Below are 15,290 nucleotides of genomic sequence, written 5' to 3' on the forward strand. Positions count from 1 at the left end.
CTCAAAATGGTAAATGAGTCAATGCTGGAGTTTGTAACACATGACAGGCCTTTAAGCAAATAATCAGATATTGAATTGGGGACATTTCGGAAGATTGGATTCCCAAGCATGTGGAAATAGACAAAACAACATATTTTCATAAGAAATATAACCGAGGAAAATACAGGTTCCACCACCGGTTGTTTAGGGCCAAAATTTTTTTTTTTATTATTAAACTCTAATTACAACTACCATCTATTGGAGATCACTATTTTCTCCTCAAGAGATGACTCTTTCCTTTCTCGATCGTTTTTCTTTTCTCTTTTCTTCTGAATCTCCTTTTCTTTCTCTATCTTAACTATATCCCTCTTTAACTCTCTTTTCACCTTTTTCTCTCTCTTCTACTCTCCAACTTATTTTTCTCTTAAATAAACTCTATTATCACTTATGCTCTCCCATCATTCAGTTAAATACCCATCATTTGCATAGTGGCCCGATACCTAAAATATAACATGTGGCCCAATGAAAATGTCTTCCTAGATATCAAGGGAGACTTTTCATCAGTTCCGACAAAGCTCAATGAAGTTTCCGGCAGAACTCAACGAAGTTCCCGGCAGAACTCAACGAAGTTCCCGGCAGAACTCAACGAAGTTCCCGGCCATGGTTATGATATTTGGTGTGTTTTCAAGTGAGGGCCACATCATGCTACTCCACATCTTCGAGGTCAGTGAGAAAGTCAACACCAAAGTGTACCTTGATGTATTAAAGAGTGTGGTGATCCTTTGCAATCAGGTCGCCGCTGGCAGATCCTGTATGTGGCAGCAGGACTCGGTGCCAGCTCACAAGATTCAATAAAAAGTTTAAAATAAAGCTGTAGTGTTGTATTCATTAGAGCAACAAATTTATGGTTCCATGCTGTATATTACATCAGTGCGGTACGACACGATTAATGCGAGTAAGGAGATTAGAACCAAGCCACGAAATCATATCTGACTCCATTAGCAAGGAACTAACCCCACGGCCAACCTCAACTGCGAGAAATATCATTGAAATTTAAACATTTATTTTTTAATGTCGTAACAACCGTTCAGAGTGATCTAATAATGATTATAACATCATCATCTATGCATGCGAGCTTAAGTGACCGAAAATCATTTCAACTTTAGAGTTCTCAACAATAAGAACCGAGTTCTTAAAGGGGCTGACATTATATAATCATTCAAGCCACGACCTTTGACCTTTTGTGTCATGGGTTATCTATCAGCTATTTTAATAGATTACAATATCGTTTTGTGACGTCATAAAAGATTTTTGTTATCTATCTAAATGGAGAACGTTATCCTATTGTGACGTCATAAAGGATTTTTCCTCACCTTTTATGTCAATAGAGAACGGCATCTTTCTGTGACGTCATAAAAGAATTTTGGCAACTACAATTCTTTATATAAAGGAAAAGCTTTTAACAATTACCACTCATTCTTGCTTGCGCATGATAACAAGTCAACAACGTAAAACAAAGTTTTAGTGACATACTAATAGATATAGATCGACAAGTAACCCTTTTTGAGAAGCTGAATTCTTTCTTGACGACCTTGTGTCACATCCTGTCATCACACAGAAACAATAAATAAGGATCTACAGGTAAGGATTTTTTCCCTATATTTAAAGTGTATTTTATTTGATACAAACATGATATATCTGGCGTTGCACAGAGCCATAAAAACAAAATAGAAGAGTTCTTATAAACTGCTCTCTCTCTCTCTCTCTCTCTCTCTCTCTCTCTCTCTCTCTATATATATATATATATATATATATATATATATATATATATATTTCTATCGACTGTCTCTTTTGAGTTGATAAGCTATTGCGCCTAGTTGACCGGAAGAAGAGAGATTGATAAGTTGTACCTGAATCGCTTAGCATCACTTCGCAGAAGAAAATACTTCTTGAGGGTTTTTGCTGCTATAACACTATATAAGGCATATCGTATATAATGGTTGTAGCTAGTCGAGTGTTTTTTTTAAAGTTTGGCAAGAGGGGAGCATAGATTGTAGTTCAAACAAGCACTTGTCATGAAAATAATAGTGAGACAGAGACATGCTTGCAACATTTCTTCTGTGTGAAAGAGGCCGCAGGGAAAAGAAAATGGCACCACATACTATGTCAAGGCTGGATAGGGCACGCCGAGAAGCTCCTGCCCAGATGTGGTAACAGTGCTCCATTTAAGGGCGTCCCTGGCGTAGGGGATTGCATCATTCTTATAAACTTTTCTCTCTCTCTCTCTCCAGCTATTTATCTATCTATCTACTCTCTCTCTTGTGTTGATACGCTGGTGCGTCTACTGAGCAGATCAAGGAGAGAAAGAGAGAGACGGAGAGAGAGAGAGAGAAAGAGAGAGAGATAAAGAGAGATAGAGAGATAGAGATAGAGAGATCTGTCTTAACTATACCCCTCTTTAATCCTCTTTTCACCTTTTTCTCTCTTACTCTCCAACTTATTTTTCTCTTAAATAAACTATCTATCTATCTATTCCCTCTCTTGTGTTGATACGCTGGTGCGTCTACTGAGCAGATCAAGGAGAGAAAGAGAGTGACGGAGTTGAGTTCCCCCTGACAAATTGTTTGTATTTCTCCAAAGGTCTAGAAATAGTTTTTAGGGGACAGACAGGATTCATCCACGTTTATCCAATTTTATTCTTTATTTTTTGTTTGTTTGTTACATTTGGCCTTTTGGTCAAGATCAAAGTGTAGTATCTGTTCCGGCAGATACTGCACTTAAGATAATTTGTACCAGTCAATGGAGGGGAAACCCTCTATACTGGGAGAATTATTATTTTTGGTAACCAGAGTGACCCCTTTTAGGGGAGCTGGTTTTTACCTCACATTAAAAACGGCCTTGTGCCTAATTTGCTCAGTGGGGGAGCAAATAAATACCATCTGTTCTTCAGGTGCTGCACTTCTATTTCTGGTTCTCTTTCGGTGGAGGAGAAATCCTTCACGACCGAGACAATTTTTATTTTTGTACCTTTTCTCCACGTTAAAAAACGACCCTGGGGAGGCATAGTAAATAGGTACATTAAGACTTAAATATAAACATTTAGTAAAACACATTGCACGTTTTTAAAATTGTGCATAATCTTATCTCTTTTTAGTTACCATATTGCATGTGTGCGTGTGTGTCTGTGTGTGTGTTTGTGTGTGTGTTTGTGTGTGTGTTTGTGCCTGGTAGCCTGGCTCCTTTCCCTACCTCCTTGCGTACATCTCTAACACTGGCACTCACCTAAGTGGTGGGTACTACTATATCTTGTTATTGTTTTTATTAACATTTATTATTATATATCAATATCCGTGTCCTTAGTCATGACTACAAATTAAAACCTTGTACTACACCCTCCCTCCAATTAAGAAACACTGTTCTCAAGATTGTTGATGAAGATAAATATGAAAGACAGTTTAGCAGAATTCTATGTAATCAGTATTCTGAAGAAATGGTTTCTGTTGTCTGACTGTAACATTGGTACCTGTTTTTTCTTCAAATGCTGATGTTTTTCCCTTCTTCATGTCCAAAATAAAGTTCGCATACCTTAAAAATAGATTGCTGGGTATATTAAGAAGTTTTTTTTATTAATTTTTTAAATAGAAAATGTAGTCTTTTAATATCAATATTAGAGCGATAAAAAGTCAACTTTATATATATAGATTTTGCTTTTCTTTATTAATAATGTAGTTTGTTTCTCCTTATTTTTCAGTTTTTAGGGATCAAGACCCAACATGCCTCATTCCTATTGGTTAAGACCTCGAAGGCAAACGATTGTTTATTCATGTAAATTTTTGAAAAGAGTTGATTCCTGTTAACAAGTAACAAATAAAGAAAACATTATGTGAAAATAATAGTTTTTTAATAAGTATTTTTTAAATATAATGAATGACATAAACACTACTACAACTAGTTCTACTACTACTCCTAGTACTATAGTACTAACTATAATAATAATAAACATTTTCAGTAACTTGTGTTGATTAAATAAAAGTCAACATAAAAAATGGTAGTTAATTAAAGGATAAGCGTTAAAGCAAAATCAAAACAAAATGGCGAGTGAATTTAATTCGATTCACCATAATTGTGACACATTCCAAGCATATTTTTCTAAAGTTACATGCGTAATGGTAAATAGGTTTTAACTCAAAATGATTTCCTTTTTATTAAAATCCAATAAAAACAACATGAAACAGTTTTAATGTTTATACAATTTTTTTTCCGCATTCTGCTTTGGACACAATGTTAATGCTTAGCCAAAAGTTCGCATACCTTAAAAATTAATTTGAAAACTTAAATTCTATCATTAGTTCGGTTTATCAGATTATTAACTTCTAAAAAAAAATAGCTTCTTTTCTATGTTTGGACAGTATTCCACAGCGTTATTCAAGAATTTATTTCTAAGAAAAGCGATAATAGATTGTATTAGATTGACATGTCTTCCACGAAAGGTGTCTACAAATACATCCTTATGCCAAACCCATTCTTCCAACATCAGATTCTATAAACAAAGAATAAGGCAAACTTAACAGCGAATTTAGGACAAGATAGAAAGAAAACATGCCATTATGCTCTTTGAAATCTTTTTTTAGAACAAACTGGTTAGGGCGTAACATGTACATTCTTACAAAATTGCTTTTGAACTGAAATGTTTATATTTTTAAATCTCTTCAGAAAACAGACCTCAGAGAAATGTGAGGAGCATCCCCTCATCGAAAGAAAGCTTCATGGCTCAAAGGATGGTGTCTGCTGCAGCTAAGTTAGAATTAACTGGTGAATATCTAATGAACACTGCATATAGATTAAACATAATTGGTAAGTGGCTGAAAAAGTCAGCAATTTATATTGCATTTCTATTTAGACGCTACCAAAATACTCGAGATTTAGGTCACGAAATACGAAAGATCCTTAGATGTATCAAAAAATCTTTAAACAACATTTAAACTTTCTTTCTCATGCAGTTATTTAAAAAAAATGCAGTTGCTTTATTAAATCACTTTAAAACAAACTTTAATGACTTATGTATCTATCTATTGACAGATTTATTAAAACGACAGATAAAATTGATTTTTGTAGAAATTTACAACTTTTGTTTCCATAGTAAATGTCCTGCTAACAATTCCTTGATTTTGATAAAATTGATTTTGAACTGAAATGTTTATATTTTTAAATTTCTTCAGAAAACAGGCCTCATAGAAATGTGAGGAGCATCTCCTCATCCCAAGAAACCTTTATGGCAAGAGCAAAACGATTCTGCAAAAACTTGACTTTAATGTAAGTATTAAAACAAAACAGGTTTTGTTAAATAAACTGCTCCTTTTTTGTCCCTAAAAAGGAATCCTGCATTTAATTTTAGAGAAAGATCTTTAATGGGATTTCATCAGAGAAGAAAAAGTCTAGTAATCTGTTAGAGCCATGCCCATCCCCAAATCGACGCAACATTTTTCCCGTTTCTTTATTTTTTCTTAACTCTAGGGATAAATACTTCCTTTGGCTCGAAACAGTTGATACACAGTTTGAATTTTAACATTTTCATGATAACTTATTGTGTGTGAGCTAAAAATCAGTGTACAGCGTGTTAAAACTAAAGCGTTTACTGCTTTTGGTTAAGATTCATCTGTATATTAATACGATTGCGTGCGTTATTTTCTGTGTCACGCTTATAATTTTTTCTTCGGAATAACTGTCGTTTAAGTGTTATGACTTTCCATTGCTTGTAATAAATAATTTTATTAAGTTTTGGTTTCGGTTTCGATTATACTTGAAGGAACGCTAGTTTCACATACATACACACACATATAGATATATGCATGTATATATATATATATATATATAATTTTTCTTCATTATATGTATGTATATATACAGTTTTTCTTTTTAGCTAGCGGAATGTTTGTATATATATATATATATATATATATATATACATATGTATATATATATATATATATATATACAAGCACTCCGCTTATATATATATATATATATATATATATATATATATATATATATATATATATATATATACATATATATAAATCAATGTTAAATATTACAAACGTCTACTTTCCAGTTCTAATCATGTCTCTCATCTTGTTGACAGTGTTACTTCTGGTCGACTTACCCATCGTCTACCTATATTTATTTTGCTGCTGCTCACTGGATTGTGGATCATTTGTAAGTATTGTTTTTTTTTCTCATGACACGTTTTACCATTCATCGAGTCATTATAAAAGTTAGCTTGGAGCAAAAGTGGACATAGTGAGAAAAATCTTACTAACATGATTGTAAATTAAAAACCAAGAATCACAATTTAGCAAATCTGTCGAAATATTTATCAATTTCGTTGATTAGCATATTTTTAGTTTTGAACATTTGTTTCAGGAATTTTACATCATAAAAATCTATAATTTTTGACATTATATAGAATTGTGAGATGAACTTCTAGATCTTAGTAGCAAATGAAAACGTTTCACATTAGGTTATGGGTGAGTTACCTCAACTTATACGTTATTTTCCTCTAATTACTAGTAAACAACCTCCAGTTATGGGTGAATTACCTCGTTATGAGTGAATTACCTCCAGTTATGAGTGAATTACCTCCAGTTATGAGTTAATTATCTCCAGTTATGAGTGAATTACCTCCAGTTATGAGTGAACTACCTTCAGTTATGGGTGAATTACCTCCAGTTATGAGTGAATTATCTCCAGTTATGAGTGAATTACCTCCAGTTATGAGTGAATTACCTCCAGTTATGAGTGAATTATCTCCAGTTATGAGTGAATTACCTCCAGTTATGAGTGAACTACCTTCAGTTATGGGTGAACTACCTCCAGTTATGGGTGAATTACCTCCAGTTATGGGTGAATTACCTCCAGTTATGAGTGAATTATCTTCAGTTATGGGTGAATTACATCCAGTTATGAGTGAATTACATCCAGTTATGGGTGAATTACCTCCAGTTATGAGTGAACTACCTTCAGTTATGAGTGAATTACCTCCAGTTATGGGTGAATTACCTCCAGTTATGAGTGAATTACATCCAGTTATGAGTGAATTACCTCCAGTTATGAGTGAATTACCTCCAGTTATGAGTGAATTATCTCCAGCTATGAGTGAATTACCTCCAGTTATAGGTGAATTACCTCCAGTTATGAGTGAATTACCTCCAGTTATGGGTGAATTACCTCCAGTTATGAGTGAATTACCTCCAGTTATGGGTGAATTGCCCCCAGTTATGAGTGAATTATCTCCAGTTATGAGTGAATTACCTCCAGTTATAGGTGAATTACCTCCAGTTATGAGTGAACTACCTTCAGTTATGGGTGAATTACCACCAGTTATGAGTGAACTACCTTCAGTTATGGGTGAATTACCTCCAGTTATGAGTGAATTATCTCCAGTTATGAGTGAACTACCACCAGTTATGGGTGAATTACCTCCAGTTATGAGTGAACTACCTTCAGTTATAGGTGAATTACCTCCAGTTACGAGTGAATTACCTCCAGTTATGAGTGAACTACCTCCAGTTATGGGTGAATTACATCCAGTAATAAATGAACTACCTAGGTTATGGGTGAATTACCTCAATTAAATTATGGGCGGATTACGCCCAGTTATGGATGAACTGCTTCCTTTGGTATAACATCCTCTTTATGAAGAAGAGGATTATGTACATGTTTTTGTCCATCTTGATATTTTTGTTTCTCCCTTTTGCAGCTGGCCTATCATATATGTCGCAATTTCCTGGAAAATCTGAGGTAAGAACACGTAAATCTCTTTCTTCGGACCCTTCGACACTCGCTGTGCTTTCCCTCTTTTCTCCATTTTTAAAATTATTTTCTATTTATTTAGTAAACATTCAAATTCACCGATTTATAATTTTTTTTTCAGTCTTTGAATACAAATTTAGGAAAATCATTAAACAGGTGCGTTTGATTTTTTACATTTTTATCAAGTTTTTATGATGTACCGTCTATATTCTTTCTACATATTAAGTACCTCTTATACTGATGTGTTTATTTTATTTGTGCATATATAGATTGAAATTTACTTCCCGAAATAGTTTGAATTATTTGGAGTTATATCCTTTGGTCCTTCAAACTGGTTTACACATGACATCGTGAGATTGATTCTCGTAGTTTAGCCACTGAATTTAATTTTTTATTCAAAAATAAAACTATGTGATCAATTTACATGTTTTTTTTTTTACAATATTTCCTTTCTATCACACATACATACATAATACAGATTTATTTTTATTTATTTATTTTTTCATATTGTGGCAATTTTAATGCAAGTACATCACAAATGAGTAGATGAACCAAAATAAATTGTTTCCTGATTTTCCAACTATATTTTCTTTTAAACTAAATTATGTTATCAATTGTAACATTTTCCAAGAATAAAAATTCCACTTTTTTGACAACGATTAACTTCAACTTGAATAATTTTTCTTTTGCAGACAAAGTTCAATAAGATGCGAAAACAAATATGAAATGCCAATTAAAAAATCTCTTAAAAATTATTTCGCTGGATTCAGTCACATTCGTTCTAATGTCAAAGAGAAAATTCATGCAAGTTTGGTAAAGGTAAATTTAATCAGAATTCCATTTGGTTTATTTTTTGGTCATTTTTGATGTTGGAATGGTAACAATGCAAAAAAAAACAAAACAAAAAAAAAACAACAAAAAAAAAACAGTTGTTATAAACTGATTTTAAAAGTCGTATATCGGGATAGAGATGTGAGGAGGGGCAGATATTTTGCTTGTGTTGCATTTTTTTATGTCCTGTGAATTCGAAATGTGTAAAATTGGATTTGCAACCAATTACTCTAAATTTTCTCTAAGGTAATTTAGGATTAAAAAAAATTGATACATATGATTTACTCACACACAGATTTATATATATATATATATATATATATATATATATATATATATATATATATATATATATATATATATATATATATCCTTCTAGAATTATTTTTATGTGTATGAAAAACTTACTGAAAATCGTTCCTGTGCATATGTACAGGTGAGCCACAGGTTCAAATCTGGCACGAGTTTCACTTTTCACTTTGTTGTATTCTTTATTTATTCACAGCCCCAGTGACTTAGTAAACCATTTGTTTAATGATATTAACCACACGAAGATTAGAATCTCCAAAAAAATAAGACAGCAAAACATACATGTGTGTGTATGCGTAATTTTATCATTTATTTATACAAGAACATATATATTAGTATTCAATGGACAGTATTAATTAATTTAATCTTCTTTATGTTTCACTAAAACATTGGAAACTCAACCTACAGGATTAAAGATACCAAATGTGACTGATAATGCAATGGTAAATTTCTACTTTCCAGTTTGTACGACCCTTGATAGAGGAAGCTCTATTGTTACAGGAAAAGGAAACCAAAGACGTAAGTAATGTGAGTTCGAGGCAAGCCCGGCTAGGGACAATTAGTACATATGCATATAGTCTTCTATTTATATATTTTTATTATTATGCTATATTATTTTACAAATGATAAATGACCTGAACAAGAACAAATCATTCCCAGTAATTATATGTAAACCAAAGATTCAATTAAATAACTTTTTAGAACTCATCAAATTATTGTAAATACATTGTGTCACACAAAATTACCACCAAAGTGTTGATGTGCCGTAAAAAAATCCCAATCGTTTCTTCCATTAATACAGAAATAAAAACATTTCACCCCCTTTATATTCACTTTATAAAAATCATCAATTATTAAAAAAAATAATCTTTTACTAAAATAATTGAATTTTTAGTTTTGAAAATCATATGTAGTCATCATATTTTTAAAGAAAAATTCTATTTCTTCATTTCTCCCTTTCGTTACAGTTTTGCTAGACTAGTATATATAACGATTAAATATACACTACACTAACCCCCCCTCGATTCGGTAAAACATGAAACTTCATTATGCGTACAACTTTCATAATGTTCATTTTTAATTTTCCAGTTTCTACGATCTTTGATAGACGAAGCTCTGATGAAGTTTAATGCTGATAAAACTGAAATGGCGGATTTTGCTTTGGAATCTGGAGGTGCGTTTTTGATTTTCCATGTTCCTGTCTCCATAGATAATATTGAAACTTTCAGTAAGTTATGTGATAAAATAATTTAACAATAGCTAAAGAAAATACCATAAATACAATAATTAAAGCCAATAAACTTATTCTTGACTAAACAAATTTAAAACCAACCTGCCTCCTAACAAAAAACATGTAAACGATTATGTTTAAGGCGCCGCCTTTCTCAAAATTTGATAAATTTATCTTTCCAAGTGTTAATTTTCATTCAAAATAATAATCCACTTAAAGCTGACATTTTATTATGGTTTGTATTCATTTAAAGAATCTTTTTAATGTACTTTTGAAAAATCCTTTTCCCTCTTATTTCAGGCGGCAGCGTGATCATTAATCGTTGTTCAGAGACTTTCACAAAAAATTCTGCCCTCATCAGTATCTTTGGTCTTCCTCTCTATTATACATCAAATTCCCCCAGAACTGTAATTCAGGTAAAATAACTTTTTAAAAAATTGTTTTCTTTAATGCATTAAAAATCTAAGTAATGTGTATTTAATCCGATTTCCCAGAATTATATATCATATCTTATGGATAGATTTTCTGATAATCAAATTTTATTTATGACGTCGGATTATCGATGTTAGACATAAATTCAATTCTCCCAGAACTGTAATTCAGGTAAAATGACTATTTTTTTTAATGAAAACTTAACTTTTCTTTATTGTATTACATAAAGATGTAATCTATGACGTTTAAGGGCATTTTTGAAAAATTGGGAACATAAAGATTTCCATGTTTGAAAATATTCACACAAACGTTAGAGATTACATTGACTAAAATATTCGCAATAAGAAAAGTAACTTGTTTGTATTTTTATTTTGTTTTTTTCTTTGTTTCTTGATTTAGCCTGATGTCAATGTCGGTGAATGTTGGCCCTTAAAAGGCAGTAAAGGAACGTTGGTGATTCAATTATCACACAAGGTTAGAATTACTGCCTTCACAATGGAACATATTCCGAAAGCCATCTCTCCCTTTGGACATATTAAGAGTGCACCGAAGGATTTTTCAGTTTATGTAAGTGCAGCTGCTTTATTGTTTTTCTAATATTTAATATATCCTTATATGTACATGGAGTTTCATTTTTTAATGTATCAACATAAGTAAAAATGTAATCTTTTAAGAATTTAATAAAACATAGCTTGGCTTGCTTGAAATTATTTGCTTTTCAATTCACATACAAGAAAATAAAAGATGAAAATGTGAATCACTTTTCTGCTTCATGTTTCACTTAGAAATGTGTGAATTTGGTTTTAAAGAACTGATTATGATGCTTAAACCAAATAAATAAAAGTTGAAAATTTAAAAACACATCATAAAACAAAATTAAATTAAAAAACTAAAATAAAACAAAATAGGACGAATTTAAAACATATCGTAATTGATTGTTTTCAACCTTTAAGGCTAAAATAATTAGTTTTCAAAAATCACATTTTTCAATGAACATTTTTTTGCTTTTTTGTTATGAATAATTTTAACATAAATTTTAAAGGAACAGATGTCAATTAACTTGCCCAGTTTTTAAACAATTTAAAACAAATATCGATTATAAAAAATCACAGTCTCTTTACAACAGTATTTTCTTTAAATTATGAATTATAAAATAATCAATTTGAAACCTGAAACAGACAGCTCCATTTTATGCTGTTTAGAAAGCTTTGGAGAAAAAATAGTTTTAATGATGCTTAACTGATGAAAAGCGACTATAAAGGGAGATAATTCGTTTCTCATTAATCAATGTTTGCTATGATGACATTTTCCACCGGACGTCGGACAAGTAAATTAATAATTTAATAAACTAATACAAAAAGAGATGTTGCTATATAAGAAAATAATGTTTTAAATTCGATTTTCATGATTTTTTAATGTCTATAAAAGCGATAAAATTACTTTAGACATTAAACTAAAATATAACCGTTAAATTATTTTATTAGGATTTAAAGTTTACTGAAACCAATTCCTATTCGTAATTGTAAAATTTCATACCAAAATGAATATTTAAAAAATTATTAAATGTTCATTTTGTAATTAATTCATGTTAAGTGTTTAAAAATAAAATGATAGTTTATAACATTTTTCTGTCATTAAAATAACAAATATTACATCTAAAATCTTTATAAAAAAAGTTACAGTATATATATACAAAAATAAAAATGCATGGGCAAGTATTTACTGAATCTCCTGATTTTCAAACTTGGTCCATCTTTTTCCACCTCTCCTTATAGAGTTTATCCGGTCCAGATGATCATGAAGGTGTCTATTTAGGCAGCTATACTTACAAAGATGATGGGCGACCTATTCAGCAGTTTATTACACAGGTAATGTTTCTGTGTTTTCTTTGTTTTTAACCAATTTTCACTAAAGATTTTCTTTGTAATTCAATATTGTTCCCATGTGAAATGCTAAATTAGTTTTTATTATTTTATTTCAGGTGAATAATGCAAACCCCACACAATATGTTGAAGTTCGGATTTCCAGCAACCATGGCAGTTCAGAATATACTTGTCTTTATCGTTTCCGTGTACATGGAGTTCTTTACATTCCTTAAAAATTTACAATGATTTTCGTACATCTTTAGTTGTTTTTGCTAATAAGATCATTTGATTAATTTTATACCTTTCATTTTATTGTTGGGTGAGTTAGGGGTAGTTTTTATTTAAAGTTCAAGATCTTCATTTCTGTGTATGTATAATGTCTTTTATGTAAATGTATTTCAATGTTTATATCATTTACGGAGAACCTTTCACTATTTCTTGTGTTATGGGAGGGTTGTTTTATTTTCTTAAAGATCTTATTAATTTTTGGTGTACACGTTTGTATTTATCTTTTAATTTTATTTAAGCGTTTATAATTACAATATATTAATCTATTAGAATTTTTTTTTTAGAGGTGACGATATTTCACTTAGGTATATCATTTTTTCTGATGCTTTCTTTAGTTTCTAGAATATTCTGAAGAGATTTTGATTTTTTTTTTCATTTATCATTGTTTTAGAATTATGAAAACAACATAATGCACTTACTAAATTCGAAATATCTCATTAGCTGAAAAATACTTTAAAAAAAAAATTTGAGATTAAAAAACTTACACTTTATTAAAATAAAAAGAAAACTGTTTGGGATTGTCCTTCCCAGACTTGAAAGATAGGAACTAAATTATTCTTTCCTAATTTATAATTTAAATGAATAAAAAACAACTTAATTATTAGATTTTATTTAATTTCTTTGATTTGAGAAAAGTATGTTTAAAATGATCTCAGAAATTCCCAGGCTTAAACTTTCTCTTCATTTGTTCTGGCCATGTCTGAAGAATGAATGGATTGAAATCTTTCATTGTTCTATCATATTCAACTCTGCTATTCCCATTTATTTGGCTAAACTAATACTTATTTAATATTTTATTTAATTTTCATTTTACCATCAAACTACTTCTTTTGTACCCAATTATGGGTAGATGGTTTATTTTCTGTAGATTCCAATTCGTTTCTTTTCTGTTTAAATTTTGTTGAATCTACAGAAAAAATGTTTCTGTTTTGCATCCATTGATCAATTTGTAAATACGTTCTGCTTATTTTATAAATTCTGAAATGTAAATATTTTTTTTATCTTCATGTATTTTTTTTATAAATGTACAAATAAAGTGTTTTATTTTAATAAGAAGTTGTTGTTTTTCTTTTTTGTCTTTTGCAAATAAAAGTGGTTTTAAGCATATATAAAAAACATTTCTCATGCATTGCTTCTCAGAGAATCATTCTTATCGAAATTTGAAATTTACTTTTTTAATTGTAAAATTTTTGTCTTCTATATTAACTCTCAGAATTTGTTCTTATGTTAGTTTAGATACTTTTATTCCAACGCTAGAAGTTCAGCTTGGCTTTGCTCAGGCACTAACTTTATGTGCATTTAATAATGACTCATGTCCAGGTAACCTACATCTAAAATTTCAAGAGTATAGACCAAGAATTGGCGGAGGAGTTAAGTAGAGTATACAAAGGTCAACTCTTGCAATTTTGACCTCTTGGCAGCCAAATTTTCGCCCAAAAACTGATTAAAAGGCTTGCTGCAATCTGAGTATCCTTTATGTAAAATTTTAAATGTTTAGACACAAAATTATCCGAATAGTTTGCTGGAGACCGCAAAGTTAAAATCTTTTGAACGTTGACTTCTTGTAGCCAAATTTTAGGCATAAAACCGCTTACCCTATGTCTGAATACACTTTATGTAAAATTTCAAATGTTTAGACCAAAATTTGGCTGAATAATTTGGTAGAGACCGCAAAAGTCAAACTTTTTAAAATTTGACCCCAATTTTGACCTTTTATAATTTATTGTTATGGACTCAAATGTAAGTACAAAGTTTAATCCATGTCCAAATAACCTACATCTAAAATTTCAAGCGTTCAGACCCAAAATTGGTGAAAGAGTTTGGTAGAGATTTCAAAGATCAAGTCGTTGAACTTTGATCCCTTGACAGCCAAATTTATGGCCGAAAACCGATTAAAAAGATTTTCCTAAATCTCAATACACTTATGTCAAATCCCGAGTCTGTAGAATGAAAATTGATAAAATAGTTTGGTAGAAAGACAGATAATTTCACGTTTATATATATATATATATATATATATATATATATATATATATATATATATATATATATATATATATATATATATATATATATATATATATTGTCTTTGAACTGGTTTTGGACCAACCATCTTTATTTTAACTCCATCAGCCCCAGAATTTGCTACTTACAAATTTCAGTAAATTCCTATCTCTGCAGCGGATGAACGAATCTTGTACAATACTTCCTTGAATTCACCTCACCTCTTCCTTACTGAAGATGTAAAAATGTCTTTCTTTGCACGAACTGGTTCACCTGGAGATTTCTACCGCCGTTCAACTTATTTCAGTTAGATTCTTCCAGCCGAATATGAGATGTGAAATGCCTGTCTGATACTGTTTCTGTTTATCTTACTAGACATCTAAACTTTACAGTGTACCCCTACCACTCCCACAAGATGTGATCCACAATCAGGGTGAATTATTGGTTAAATGCGATCACCAATTGCTAAATCACAAATATAACATCGTCTAGTTGAAGACCCCTCAAAGACATTCACTGGATGCTAGAACCATGCATAT

At 30.9% G+C, this 15,290-nt stretch overlaps 1 protein-coding gene across 2 annotated transcripts; it reads left to right on the forward strand.

Moving 5' to 3' along the window:
- Positions 1–1,453: 1,453 nt before the first annotated feature.
- LOC145294222 (SUN domain-containing protein 1-like) lies at positions 1,454–13,779 on the forward strand. Of its 2 annotated transcripts, none has more exons than XM_080141332.1 (14): positions 1,454–1,620; positions 3,731–3,804; positions 4,693–4,833; positions 5,199–5,292; positions 6,122–6,195; positions 7,739–7,779; positions 7,913–7,947; positions 8,484–8,610; positions 9,394–9,450; positions 10,021–10,159; positions 10,463–10,578; positions 10,994–11,161; positions 12,370–12,462; positions 12,576–13,779. In XM_080141332.1, exons 3-14 carry the CDS (start codon positions 4,746–4,748, stop codon positions 12,690–12,692), a joined length of 1,149 nt encoding a protein of 382 aa, XP_079997458.1. In that variant the 5' UTR covers positions 1,454–1,620; positions 3,731–3,804; positions 4,693–4,745; the 3' UTR covers positions 12,693–13,779. The 2 variants fall into 2 exon arrangements, with proteins under 2 accessions (XP_079997458.1, XP_079997464.1); XM_080141338.1 differs by having other exon boundaries at positions 10,021–10,105; positions 12,576–13,778.
- The last annotated feature ends 1,511 nt before the right edge of the window (positions 13,780–15,290 follow it).

Source organism: Euprymna scolopes, chromosome 2 (genome assembly GCF_053919585.1).
Source record: "Euprymna scolopes isolate OS-2025 chromosome 2, ASM5391958v1, whole genome shotgun sequence".
NCBI lineage: Eukaryota > Metazoa > Mollusca > Cephalopoda > Sepiida > Sepiolidae > Euprymna > Euprymna scolopes.

Coding starts and splice junctions, on each gene's coding strand:
- LOC145294222 (XM_080141332.1), top strand. CDS start 4,746: ATGGCTCAAAGGATGGTGTCTGCTGCAGCTAAGTTAGAATTAACTGGT. Junction 6,196..7,738: donor CACTGGATTGTGGATCATTT/GTAAGTATTGTT, acceptor TCCCTTTTGCAG/CTGGCCTATCATATATGTCG. Junction 11,162..12,369: donor CGAAGGATTTTTCAGTTTAT/GTAAGTGCAGCT, acceptor CTCTCCTTATAG/AGTTTATCCGGTCCAGATGA.